We start from the raw sequence: 13,788 nt of genomic DNA on the forward strand, positions 1-13,788 counted from the left end.
CACACCTAGCAGATTGGCTAAAATGAAAGAAGGGGAGAGTAATGAATGTTGGAGGGGATGTGGCAAAATTGGAACATTAATGTATTGCTGGTGGAGTTGTGAACTGATCCAGCCATTCTGGCTGGCAATTTGGAACTATGCCCAAAGGGCTATAAAAGACTGCCTGCCCTTTGATCCAGCCATACCATTGCTGGGTTTGTACCCCAAAGAGATCATAGATAAACAGACTTGTACAAAAATATTTATAGCTGTGCTTTTTGTAGTGGCAAAAAACTGGAAAATGAGGGGATGTCCTTCAATTGGGGAATGGCTGAACAAACTGTGGTATATGCGGGTGATGGAATACTATTGTGCTAAAAGGAATAATAAACTGGAGGAATTCCATGCAAATTGGAGGGACCTCCAGGAAGTGATGCAGAGCAAAAGGAGCAGAGCCGGGGGGCAGCTGGGTAGCTCAGTGGATTGAGAGCCAGGCCTAGAGACTGGAGGTCCTAGGTTCAAATCTGGCCTCAGACACTTCCCAGCTGTGTGATCCTGGGCAAGTCACTTGACCCCCATTGCCTACCCTTACCACTCTTCTGCCTTGGAGCCAATACACAGTATTGACTCCAAGATGGAAGGTAAGGGTTTTAAAAAAAAAAAAAAAAAAAAAAAAGGAGCAGAGCCAGAAGAACATTGTACACAGAGACTGATATACTATGGTAAAATCAAATGTAATGGGCTCCTGTACCAGCAGCACTGCAATGACACAAGACAGCTCTGAGGGATTTATGGTAAAGATGCTACCCACATTCAGAGGAAGGACTGCAGGAGAGAAAACATATAAGATAAACAATTGCTTGAATGCATGGGCTGAGGCGGACATGAATGGGAAATAGACCATGAACAAGGACACATGGTACAACCAGTAGAAATGTGCGTTGGCCATGGGTGGGGGGAGAGCGGGGGGTGAAGGGGAAAGTAGGGGCATAAAATATGTAAACAGATTAAAAACGAATATTAATAAATGTCTAATAAAAAAAAGAAAAAAATTGGGACATTAATGCATTGCTGGTGGAGTTGTGAACTGATCCAGCCTTTTGGCTGGCAATTTGGAATCATGCTCAAAGGGCTATAAAAGAATGCCTGCCCTTTGATCCAGCCATACCATTGTTGGGTTTGTACCCCAAAGAGATCATAGATAAACAGATTTGTACGAAAATATTTATTAGCTGTGCTTTTTGTGGTGGCAACAAACTGGAAAAGGAGGGTATGTCCTTCAATTGGGGAATGGCTGAACAAACTGTGGTATATGCGGATGATGGAATACTATTGTGCTAAAAGGAATAATAAACTGGAGGAGTTCCAGGCGAACTGGAGAGACCTCCAGGAACTGATGCAGAGCGAAAGGAGCAGAGCCAGAATAACACTGTACACAGAGACTGATATACTATGGTAAAATCGAATGTAATGGGCTTCTGAACCAGCAGCAATGCAATGACCCAGGACACCTCTGAGGGATGTATGGTAAAGAATGCTACCTACATTCAGGGGAAGAACTGCAGGAGAGGAAACATATAAGAAAAGCAACTGCTTGGACGCATGGGTCGGGGTGGACATGATTGGGGATGTAGACTCGAAACTACCACACCAATGCAACCACCAACAATTTGGGAATAGGTCTTGATCAAGGACACATGACAAAACCAGTGGAAATGTGCGTTGGCCATGGGTGGGGGGAGTGCGGGGGGTGAAGGGGAAAGTAGGAGCATGAATCATGTAACCATATTAAAAATGATTATTAATAAGTTTTTAAATTTAAAAAAAATTGAAAAAAAAAGATGAATAACTTTGAAAGACTTAGCTAGTCTAAGTCTTTCAAACAATGTTGCAATTCCAAAGGACCCATGATGAAAAATACTATCACCTCCAGAGGCAACTAAATAACTTAGTGCAGATTGAATCATACTTTTAAAAACTTTATTTTTCTTCCCTTTTTTTGCAACATGGCTGATATGAAGATATTTTTTGCATGATTTCAAGGTACAATTAATATCTTATAGCTTGTCTTATATGAGAAGAAAGTAGTGGGATTATGAGAATTAAAGAAGATGAAAGAACTAACCTATTATGGCTCACAGTTTACTCACATATCAAAGTCCTCAGCTGAAAGGAATTGACACATACCATTTAAGGAGAGAAGAGAAGATTTGGAAGAATGCATAAGGATTCTGGAACAAGAAATCAATTAGGCATGAAGTGATGATTTGGCAAATGTCATGTGGTTTAAAACAACTTTTCTATTTTTCCTTTTTTGTTATTAATGAGAATTTTTCACAGGCAGAATTTTGTTACAAATGGATCTGATGGTTTGCAAATTTGAATGGGGTTGAAATTAAGCTTTGATATAATTTTAATTAGATCTGTTTTATCAGGAGCATTTAAACAGATTAATTTATTATTCATACCATACTGGATGAGCTGTCATTGATGAGAAAAGAGGATTCTATCTCTATAAGAGTGCTGAACTTTGAATTTTATCTTTTTATTTATAGTGAATTTCTGGATTTAATTCACCATGAACTGTTAAATTAGGAGTCATTGGCTTGGAAAAATTTGGGTACTTACAGCAGAATAAAGTAGAATTTACCAAGGGAATCAACTGAGATGCCCCTGTAACCTGGGATTGCAGAGGAAAAGTGGAGTACCCCTTAATTGCTGATAGATTGCCAATCATCCATATTATGATTAGATGAGCATTGTGGAGATCTCAAATTAGAGAAGGTGCTTTGGAAACTTTGCCCCACTTGATCTGATTTGGAGTAATTCATTGACATTAAAAATCCCGCGTGTTCCCTGCTGACATTTTTGAAGAAAGCTTGTGAGTACTGAACAGTTGCTTCCAGATCTTTATATAAAGCCATGTTAATCCAGCATGAGGTACTTGGCCAAGGCTGAAATGATGAAGATGGAGAATCTGGTACTTTTTCCCTTTTAAAATATATTTTGGAAAACTAAGAACTTGCCCTAACCAGGATTTTGGGACCATAAATTTCTTTTGAATCTTTTATTTCCTGATGAGAAAGAGGCAAGTAGGCAGAACTGAGAGCTAATCTGAGCATCAGCTGTTCTCAGAACACCTGGGTCTTCCTACACTCCTCTTTTGGTTTGGGGCTCTGTATAACAGGCACAGGGAAGGTTCCTCCCCAGATTTTGGTAGAAAGGAGGCTCCCCTTTTTAATAGATGATGCAACCACCAGGGTCCCTAAGAGAATCATTCTGTTGATTTACCTAAAACCATTGAAGTAAAGCAGCAAAGGTATAAATATGGTCAGGAAGCCAGCTTCCGTAAGTCGATCGATGTCTCTTCCCAAAAGGTCAGTTCAGGTGTCACCATTTACACCAGGCCTGTCCCAGTTCCCAGAGAGGATAGTAACCACCCTACCCGGGTCCTTCCTCCTCTCTTCCCCCTCATCACCGCCCCATTCTTTTGTATAAATTTTCTATTTCCTCCTCTGTGCACAGGTTGTTTTCCTAGATAAACGAGATAAGATCCTTGAGGTTTGGGTCTGTTGGGGAGTGTTCTATTTTTGTCTGGATATTCTCAAGCACCTGGCATGCAGCAGGTGCTTCATAAATGCTTGTTGAAATGAATTAAATTTAACCGAACTGAATGTGCTTCCAGAATTCTGCTCCAGGAACCAGCGGCCCATAAAAGAGCTCTGACCTCCTTAGCTTTCCAAACCCCGCCCAGCTCTGGCCTGAGGGCCTACCCTAATCAGTTTGTCCGTCAGCCAGCGCAGCCCCAATGAACACCAGGTGTCACCCTTTTGCTTCCAAACCACAGAGTTCCCACCAGGTACTTGCCAAGCGCCCCAAGCCGGGCCCAAAGAGCGCTCCCCACCCGTGGCGTAGCTGCGTGCAGCGGGGGCACGTCTAAGTGTCCCAGTCTTCACGCGCGCGGAAGGACATCCACGTGGGCCGCTGTTTTCTTCCCGAGAGGAGGGGCACAAGAGGCCGCGCTGGCCTGGAGATGTCAGAAGGAACCAGAAGGCGTCCTGGATGCTGAACTGGCTCTTCGCCGCCCAGCTCCCGCCCTCACTCTCCCTCTCCTCGGTCTTCAGTCTTCGGGCCCCCGACCCAGTTTCCAGTAGCATTGCTGAAGCGGGATCAGCTGCAGCCGCGGCCAACGGGGCTCAGAGGCTAGCGAGGGCTGCGGCTGCTGCTGCAGCGAGAGTGCCCAGACCATGACTGCGGCAGCGGCCGGGGCTGCAGCGGCCGCTGACACTGACCCGGACCCGGACCCACAGCCGCTGCGGTACCTCGTACAACTTCACTTCGTGAATGAGGAGCAGCTCCTGGATGGCCTGCAGCCCTCCCGCCGCAACTCGAAACCCCTCCTGCTGGAAGTGCATCTTGGGGAAGAGGATGCTGACTTGACTGTGACGGATGGTGAGTCGTGAGTACCTGACCTTTGGACAGAACTTGGGATCCAGGCCAGCCGCCTGAATTTGGGAGATTCGTCTGCGGCTTGGGGGGAAGGGTGGGACACGACAAGAAGAAGGGGCGGAGGTGTGCAGAGAAAAGTGTATGAAGAGAGACAGAAATAAGTGGGAGGGTCTGGGTGAGGGAATTCATGGTAACTGGCTTATTTGAAGGGCTGTCACCTGCAAGGGAGAGTAGACTTGTTCTTCTTGGCCCTAGTAGGCAGAATTAGGAACAATGGGTGAAGTTATAGGCTAATATTTAGGATGTAAGAAAAAGCTTTTTGAACAGTTAAGACTACCTTCAGAGTTAAGAGAGGTCCCCATCCCTGGGGGATGGGAAGTGAAGGACGGTCTTTAAGCAGGGCTTGGCTTACCACCTGTTGGGGATGTTGGAGAAGGTATTCCTAGCCAGGTACCAGCTGAACTGGCGGACCTGTCTGAAATTCCTTCCAACTCAATGAATCTTGACTGCAATCTAATAGATGGTACTTTGCTCTAACTTCAGAGCACTGGGGAAGAGATTTACTAAAGGGAGAAGGTTGTCTTTATAGCTGCCGGAAGAGCCAGAAGCTGGAGACTTAAAATGGAAGTGAGCGACTGAAGTCCCTCTAAACTTATGGTCACAAGTTATGAAGGAAGCTAGGCTGAGGGAAGGGAAAGAGAACTAGCTGGGGGTCAGGGAAGATTCAACTACATCCAAGACCTAGAAGGTTTGGATAGATCCCAAACCTAAGAAGTCATTCTAGAACCCTGACCTGGGATTGAAGCTCTGTGAAGTATGGAAAATCTATAGAATTTGATTAGCTATCATTTATTAAGTATATATTGCTGTTCTAGGCAAGTAAGTGAGGTTGTGTCCTCTAGGAGCCAGACAGAACAAGTTCCGTTTTTAAAGGTCAAACCTGGTGGGGGAAGAGAAGGAGGGTTACTTACTAAGAGTTTTAAGTACTATCTCTTGGACCTGCTTGGGTTAAGGTAAAATTATTTCAGTGACTAGTAGTAACCAAGAGGTAGGAAAGACTAGGAAACACAAGGAAAAAACTGCCTTTGGCTATTTGGTTGTACTCTACTTTCATTAATTTGGGCTTCATTGAGCACCAAGTGTGTGCAGAGTTCAGGGCTAAGCTAAAAATTCAGATCCTTTGAGGGTCGAGCGTTGAGTACAGATGTCTGTCCTTTTGCTTTGCTGTCCTCATTAGAATTACCAGATCATGGATTTAAAATTGAGAGGGTGGGGAGAAATCTAAGGATCATCCAGTTTGTTTCTTCCACCTGACTATTTAAAACAGATAAGGAAACTTACAGAACCCAAAGAAGTTATTTGCCCCAAAGCCATACAGGCAGCATTAGCAAAGCTAGCATTCAAATATAGCTGATTTTCCATGGAAGGATAGCTAAAATTATGAATGACAGGATCCAAAAATATTTTGATGAATGGTCCAAATACAATCCATGGCATAGAACTGCAGATCTGAACTCACATGAATCGGGTTTAATTTTAAAGACTTCTCCATAACTCTTGACTCATGATCATACCCAGTGCTTCCCAGAGAACATTAAAATTTGACTCTTGTCATTCCCTAGAAGGAACTTCAGCTTTGAGTTAAGCCATCAGGCTAACAAAACATCAAATATAGGGCAGTGTTTAATAAATCTGACAGAATATCCAAAGAATTCGAACCCAAACTCAGAGACAAGCACAACTTCCTCCCCTCTTGGGAGCTCCCAACCTTACCATTTGTCTCTGGAGAGGAGACCCCCTGTCAGCATATTGATTGGAGAATACTATCCATAATCATAATCATAATTAAGCAATAAGTTCTATCATCCTTTTTCTGGATCCTTGGGAATGATCAAAAGAATTCTAATTAATAAGACTAATCATAATGCAAGAAATGTTTTTAGCACATTCAGCAAACATTTATTAAGTGCTTTTTCTGTGCAAGTCACTGTTATTTGTTGACCTAGAAACATTTGCTGCCCTCAAAGAACTTACATTCACTAGAGTAATATAGTAGGTTCATAATTAAGTAGCTAAAAAAGTTGTTTACATAGAGAGAAAGACTACTGGGTTGGGGGGAGGAAACACATAGGAGATGATGAGGGGAAGCTAGGTGACTCAGTGGGTCATGAGCCAAGCCTGGAAATAAAAGGTCCTGGATTCAAATTTGGCACTTAAGCCCTATTGCCTGTGTCTTATAGCTCTTCTGTCTTCAAATCATCTTCCAGTATCCATTTGAAGATAGAAGATAAGGGTTTAAAGAAAGAAAGAAACAGTGCTAGGGATGCTAAAAGCACTAGACTTAATTAGGAAGCCTAGGTTCCAGTCTTCAAACAACTTTGGGCAAGTTATCTTAATTTTCTGGACGCTGGTGTCCTCACCTCCAAAATAGAAGGGTTGGAATAAACTATAGAGCCATAGCTTTAGAGCTACAAAGGATGTGAAGTTCCTTCCAGTTCTAAATTCTGTTCCTAAAGTCATTTTTCTAATTCAAGAATTTACTAGTTTTGTATCATTATCTTCCTGGGATTCATCAATCTTTTCTATCCTAAGAAAATTAACATGATAACTTTTTTTAACATGATCATAGATTATTAGATCCAAAAAGGACTTTAAGAATAATTTAATCTAACCCCTTGATTTTACAGTTAAACAAACAGACCTGGAGAAATGAAATAGGATCATAGGTTATGGAACTAAAAGGATCCCTAGAGAATATCTCAATGGCAGAGCTTGGAGATATGGCTATAGGACCACTGATTTGTGCTCTTAATTAAGTGTTCTAAAGTGAGGTAGATTTGTGCTGAAGCTACTGATAACAACCCTTTCATGGCCAACAATATAATTTTGAGACAGACCTTGGCAATGGGACTTGGTATGAATTTTCCTGTAACTGTGAGAATAAAATTAACATAGCTTCCAGGCCTTACCTCTTAAGTGATGTGGTGGGGGTTAAGTGACTTGTTCAGGATCACACAGCTAGATTTGAGCCCAGTACCCTCTTGTCTCTGGGCCTGGCTCTCAATCCACAGAGCCACCTAGCTACCCCCACCTTCCCATACCCTTTTTTAAAAAGTATCTTTATAAGTAAAACTTATACACGCAAGGTTAAGTATAAGACCTGTGAAGGAGCTTATGTAGGGTTAATGTAGTCCTTGTAAGAATTTATCTAAAGCATGAAGAACGTAGACAGTATACATTATTTTTTGTTTTTTATGAAATGACGTAGAAGGTCTAGCTCTATTCCAGAGAGACCTAGAAGGGAAAATGTGGCAAGATGTGATGCCTATTCATAGAGGAAGACACATGGATTATAAAAAAGAATAGAATAAAACTAAATGGGGATTCTCTATGAACTCCCATTTTTGATCAGGTAACTCTTTGAAGTCCATATTCTCCCTTCTGATAGTGTATTGTTCATGATAGTTTATCAGTTCCAGGGGCCTACCACTGAAATCCTGTTCTGATGCTACTGAGCATAGTGGTGACTCTGGAATCTCAATGGCAATGCCAGTACAGTGTAAACTCTTTTAGATCCTATCAAACTGTAAAGATTTCACATAGGGCTCTAATGGAGTTCCGTCTTTGCGATTTATATATTTATCTGGCACATCTCACAGAGAGCTACATGGGGGAAAAGAAGAGAATCAGGAATGACCTAGTCTAAGAGGAGAAAGTACCTAAGTTGTGCTTTGAAGGAAAGTGGGGATTAAACCTAGCTACTTTGCAATCCATTTGATAGTCTCCTGGTGGACTGCATCATGTTGATATTTTGTCCATAGTAACTCCATGCCAATATAAAAGTGAAGAAAGGTAACAATATGCATCATTAGAAGTACCTCAACTGAGAAAAAGCTCAAGACATCAAAAGAATGAATTAAAATTCATTAGTAGCTAAATTTGCCTCATTTTAGGATTCGCATCATCATTATCAAATAGCTAGTAAGAACTTACTATATGTCAGGCATTGTGTTAAGCACTTTTACAAATATTATCTCAACAGATCCTCACAGTAATCCTGAACTGTAGGTACCAATACTATCTCTTTTACATTTGAGAAAACTAAGGCAGGCAAAGGTTGAATAAGTGACTCACCATACAGATAGTAAGCCTATGAGACTGGATTTGAACTTGTCTGACTCCAGACCCACCCACCACTCTATCCACCATCTAGCTGCCTTCACCTACTTGTGAATAGTTTAGTGTAAGAGTCACTCTAGGAAGAAAATATTTTCAAAGCTTTTAATTGGAATGAATTGTTTGGAGAATTCCCAATATAATTTTGACATGTGCAAAATGGAAGAGGGAGCAAGGTTATTAGGAACATAACGGTAAGTAGTACTATCAAAAGTTATACTATTACGCTGAAGGAAATTATAAGCCTCATAATAATGGCACTTTTATCTCTAAAATGTGCTCTTTTATATCTGTATTAAAATTTTGGTATTGCTTTATTCTTTTTAGAATATGCTATCACCAATTTAAATTCTCAAGTTTACTCTGAGTTCTCATAGGTAAAATTGCTCCCTTAAGAAATAAATAAATAAACATACAAATAAATAGATAGATAGACAGATAAATAAATAAATGTATATATGTAGTCCAGCTGTGTGATTTTGATAATACTGGGAATTCCCAGGCAACTTAGGGAATGGGAGGTCTACTGATACCTGAGGAACATGGAGTCATCCTTGAGGCAGTACCATTCATATTCAAAATACCAACCTTCAAAGTGTTTGAAGAACTGGTAATCTTTTTATTTTTTTTTAAACTCTTACCTTATGTCTTAGAATCGATACATATGTATTGGTTCTAAGGCAGAAGAACACTAAGAGCTAGGCAATGGGGATTAAGAGATTTGTTCAGGGTCACACTGCTAGGTAGGGACTAAGCCCAGGACCTCCCATCTCCAGACCTGGCTCTCAATCCAGAGATCACTTAAAAAAATAACCTTGCAAATAAAATTTATAAAAGTAGCTTTTTAAAAGCTTTGAAAATTTGCCTGGCTTTTAGAAAGTATCCAAGTGAATACTACTGATTCACTTCCTCTAGTGTTTTAAAATTCACAACACATTTTCTACACACTAACCTTAGTGGAGTAAGGGAAAGAGGCAACAGTAATATAGGAAAAAAAGGGCTGGATGCGGAGTAAGAGGAAGAAGTCTCAATTCCTGCCTCTGACACATATTAACTGTGTGAGCTTGAACAAGTCATTGAAACTCAGTGGGCCTCTGGTTCCTTATCTATAAAATGGGATTTCCCCCCAACTTTATGATTCTATGAAATAGTACAATTATTATAATACCCATTTGACATGCTGATATATATGTAACCTGAGAGGTTACAGGACTTGGCCATGATCATACAGTTATTAAGTGTGGCAATCAATAAGCAGGTCTCTTAAGTAAGGGAGGTAGTATGGGAAGGTAGGAAGTGTATTAACTTTGGAATCAGAGGACATAAGTTCACATTCCATCTCTGATGCCTTCTGCCCATGTGATCTTGAACAAATAACTTCTTGGGGCTCATTTTCCTCATCTGTAAAATGAACAGGTTGAACTAGATGGCATCTGAGGTACCTTTCAACTCTAGAGCTATGGTCCTATAACTCTTCTCATTTGTATTCTCAATTTTTTTCCTTTTTCTTGAGAAAACAGACTGTCTTTTAATTAAATCACAAGAAGAGAATGAATAAATGAATCCCTATAATAGTCTTAGCTAGTGTATTCCAGGAGATGCCAAGGAATCATTTAGGTGGATATGATAAGAAAACATCTTTCCTTGTCATTAGTAGTAAAGAATGTGTGCAGTATGGTAGCCCTGAACTTGGGGGTCACAATATCTTGCCCTACCATTTATTAATTGTGTAATATTGGGCAATTTCATTGGCACCACTTTGTTCTTTTGGATTTTTTATTTGCTTTGTGTTTGCCTCTCTATAAAATGGGTCAGCAGTATCTGATCTAACTCATAGGGATATTGTACTAATTAATTATATGAAATATATAACATGAAAATGTTCTGCAAACTGTATAGTATTATGCAAATGTAACGAATTAATAGCAGACTTGCTCATACTTCTTCAGAGTTCTTGTCGTGGGGTGAAGGTGACCCTGTGTTCTTGAAGGATGTGCCAGCTGAGGGATAGCTCTGGCAAGGTCTGCCATTCCAAAAATCGTTTTGAGTTTGGAGTCTAGCAATGTCTACTTGAATGAAGAACAGCTGAACTAAACCAGAGATGACAAATTGCTCAAAGGTGATAAAGCCTGCAGCATGAAAGGTCAAGCCATTCTCTTAAGACAAACAAACTCAATTGACTGGCTATTTAGAAGAGGCATTATGATATAAGGCAAAGGCCCTGTTGTGTGGGGAGGTAGAGAGTGTGGAGAGTGTTGGGAAGATAGAGGAGACAGAATGAGATGTCTAAAGCCTCATGGTTTTGGGGTTTGGTGTTGTGAAGGAGGGGAAAAAGAGAGACAGAACAATCACAAGGCAACTGCTAGGGACCTTGCTTTCCAGAAATTTGGCTGGGGAAACAGATCATGACTTTGGAAGAGTTCAGGAGGAGCCCTCAGGAGGAGGAAGCTTTTTTCTCTCATTAAAAAAAAATTTCTTGCTAACTATGTGCTTAATGTCTATTGCTTCGATGCTGTGTAGCCAAACTTTGGTTCTGAATCAATCAATAAACATTTATCAGGTGCCTACTATGTCTCAGACACTGTGCTAAGTGATAGGGATGCTAAAAGAAGCAAAAAACATTTCCTCCCCTCAGGGAACTTACACTTTGATGGGGGAAAATAATGTGCAAACCAACTTTTAAAGCAAGTTATACACAGGATAGATGGAAAATAATTATCAGAGAGAAAGCACTGAAATTAAGAGGGTTTAGGAAAGGTTTCCAGTAAATGATGAAATTCTAGTTGGGTCTTGAGGGAAACCAGAGAGGTCAGAAGTCAGAGTGGAGGAGGAAGTAGAGCATTCTAGAAATGGGGGACAGCCAGAGAAAATTCTTGGAGCTGAGAAATGAAGCGAGTTGTTTTCTGGAAGATCCAGGAAGCCATTGGCACTGGATCAAAGAATATGTTGGGGAATTAAGGTGTAAGACTGGAAAGATAAGTGGGGGCTAGGTTATGTAGGGCTTTGAATACCAAAGAGAGAATTTTGTATTTGATCCTAGAAGCAATAGAGAACCACTGATTAGTGACTCGGCTGCTTCACTTTATCATAGTCACTTAGTTGTCAAGTCCTATCAATTCTACTTCTACATACCTTATTTGTTTCCTCCTATCTATTTCCCCTGCTTCTATTCTAGGATAGAAATTCATGATCAACGACCAATACTATTGTAATAACCTCTTTTTTAAAAAACATTTATTAATATTTATTTTTTAGAAAAGTTAACATGGTTACATAATTCATGCTCTTACTTTCCCCTTCACCCCCCAAGCTCCACTCCCCCATAGCTGATGTGTATTTCCACTGGTTTTAACATGTATCATTGATCAAGACCTATTTCCAAATTGTTGATAGTTGCATTGGTGTGGTAGTTTCGAGTCTACATCCCCAATCATGTTCGCCTCAACCCATGTGTTCAAGCAGTTGTTTTTCTTCTGTTTCCACTCCTATAGTTCTTCCTCTGAATGTGGGTAGTGTTCTTTTCCATAATTCCCTCAGAATTCTCCTGGATCATTGCTTTGCTGCTAGTACAGAAGTCTATTACATTCTATTTTACCACAGTGTATTATTGGTCTCTGTGTACAATGTTCTTCTGGCTCTGCTCCTTTCACTCTGCATCAATTCCTGGAGGTCTTTCCAGTTCACATGGAATTCCTCCAGCTTATTATTCCTTTGAGCCACAATAGTATTCCGTCACCAGCATATACCACAATTTGTTCAACCATTCCCCAAGCGAAGGACATACTCTCATTTTCCAGTTTTTTGCCACCACAAAAAGTGCGGCTATAAATATTTTCATACAAGTCTGTTTATCTATGATCTCTTTGGGGTACAAACCCAACAATGGTATGGCTGGATCAAAGGGCAGGCATTCTTTTATAGCCCTTTGAGCATAGTTCCAAATTGCCAGCCAGAATGTTTGGATCAATTCACAACTCCACCAGCAATGCATTAATGTCCCAGTTTTGCCACATCCCCTCCAGCATTCATTACTCTCCCCTTCCTTCATTTTAGCCAATCTGCTAGGAGTGAGGTGATACCTCAGAGTTGTTTTAGTTTGCATTTCTCTAATTATTAGATATTTAGAACACTATCTCATGTGCTTATTGATAGTTTTGATTTCTTTATCTGAAAATTGCCTATTCATGTCTCTTGCCCATTTATCAATTGGGGAATGGCTTGATTTTTTATACAATTGGTTTAACTCCTTGTATATTTGAGTAATTAGACTCCTGTCAGAGTTTTTTATTATAAAGATTTTTTCCCAATTTTTTGTTTCCCTTCTGATTTTGGCTGCATTGTTTTGGTTTGTACAAAAGCTTTTTAGTTTGATATAATCAAAATCATTTATTTTACATGTTGTAATTTTCTCTAACTCTTGCTTGGTTTTAAAATTTTCCATTCCCAGAGATCAGACAAGTAAACTATTCTATATTCACTTAACTTATTTATAGTTTCCCTCTTTATATTCAAGTCATTCACCCATTCTGAATTTATCTTGGTGTATGGTGTGAGATGTTGATCTAAATCTAATCTCTCCCATATTGTTTTCCAAATTTCCCAACAGTTTTTGTCAAATAGTGGATTTTGTCCCAAAAGTTGGGCTCTATGGGTTTATCATACACTGTCTTGCTGATGTCACTTACCCCAATTCTATTCCACTGATCCTCCCTTCTGTCTCTTAGCCAGTACTATACTGTTTTGATGACCACTGCTTTATAGTACAGTTTAATATCTGGTACTGCTAGGCCTCCTTCCTTCACATTTTTTTTACTTCACTTGATATTCTTGATCTTTTGTTATTCCAGATGAACTTTGTTATAGTTTTTCCTAATTCAGTAAAAAAGTTTTTTGGTAGGGGCAGCTGGGTAGCTCAGTGGAGTGAGAGTCAGGCCTAGAGACAGGAGGTCCTAGGTTCAAACCCGGCCTCAGCCACTTCCCAGCTGTGTGACCCTGGGCAAGTCACTTGACCCCCATTGCCCACCCTTACCAATCTTCCACCTATCATACAATACACCAAAGTACAAGGGTTTAAAGAAAAGTTTTTTGGTAGTTTGATAGGTATGGCACTAAATAGGTAAATTAATTTGGGTAGAATGGTCATTTTTATTATGTTAGCTCATCCTACCCATGAGCAATCAATGT

The 13,788-nt window shown here is 40.3% G+C and overlaps 1 protein-coding gene across 1 annotated transcript in view; it reads left to right on the forward strand.

Annotated features, from left to right (window-relative positions):
* The first annotated feature begins 4,226 nt into the window (after positions 1-4,226).
* The window catches only part of LOC123230865 (histone-arginine methyltransferase CARM1-like), a 259,765-nt gene continuing 250,203 nt past the window's right edge, over positions 4,227-13,788 (forward strand). Inside the window, exon 1 of the mRNA XM_044657043.1 lies at positions 4,227-4,431. Within this exon, the coding sequence (XP_044512978.1) occupies positions 4,227-4,431 (205 nt within the window). The remainder of the gene's footprint in view (positions 4,432-13,788) is intronic.

The sequence above is a fragment of the Gracilinanus agilis genome, chromosome 1, assembly GCF_016433145.1.
Source record: "Gracilinanus agilis isolate LMUSP501 chromosome 1, AgileGrace, whole genome shotgun sequence".
Taxonomy (NCBI): domain Eukaryota; kingdom Metazoa; phylum Chordata; class Mammalia; order Didelphimorphia; family Didelphidae; genus Gracilinanus; species Gracilinanus agilis.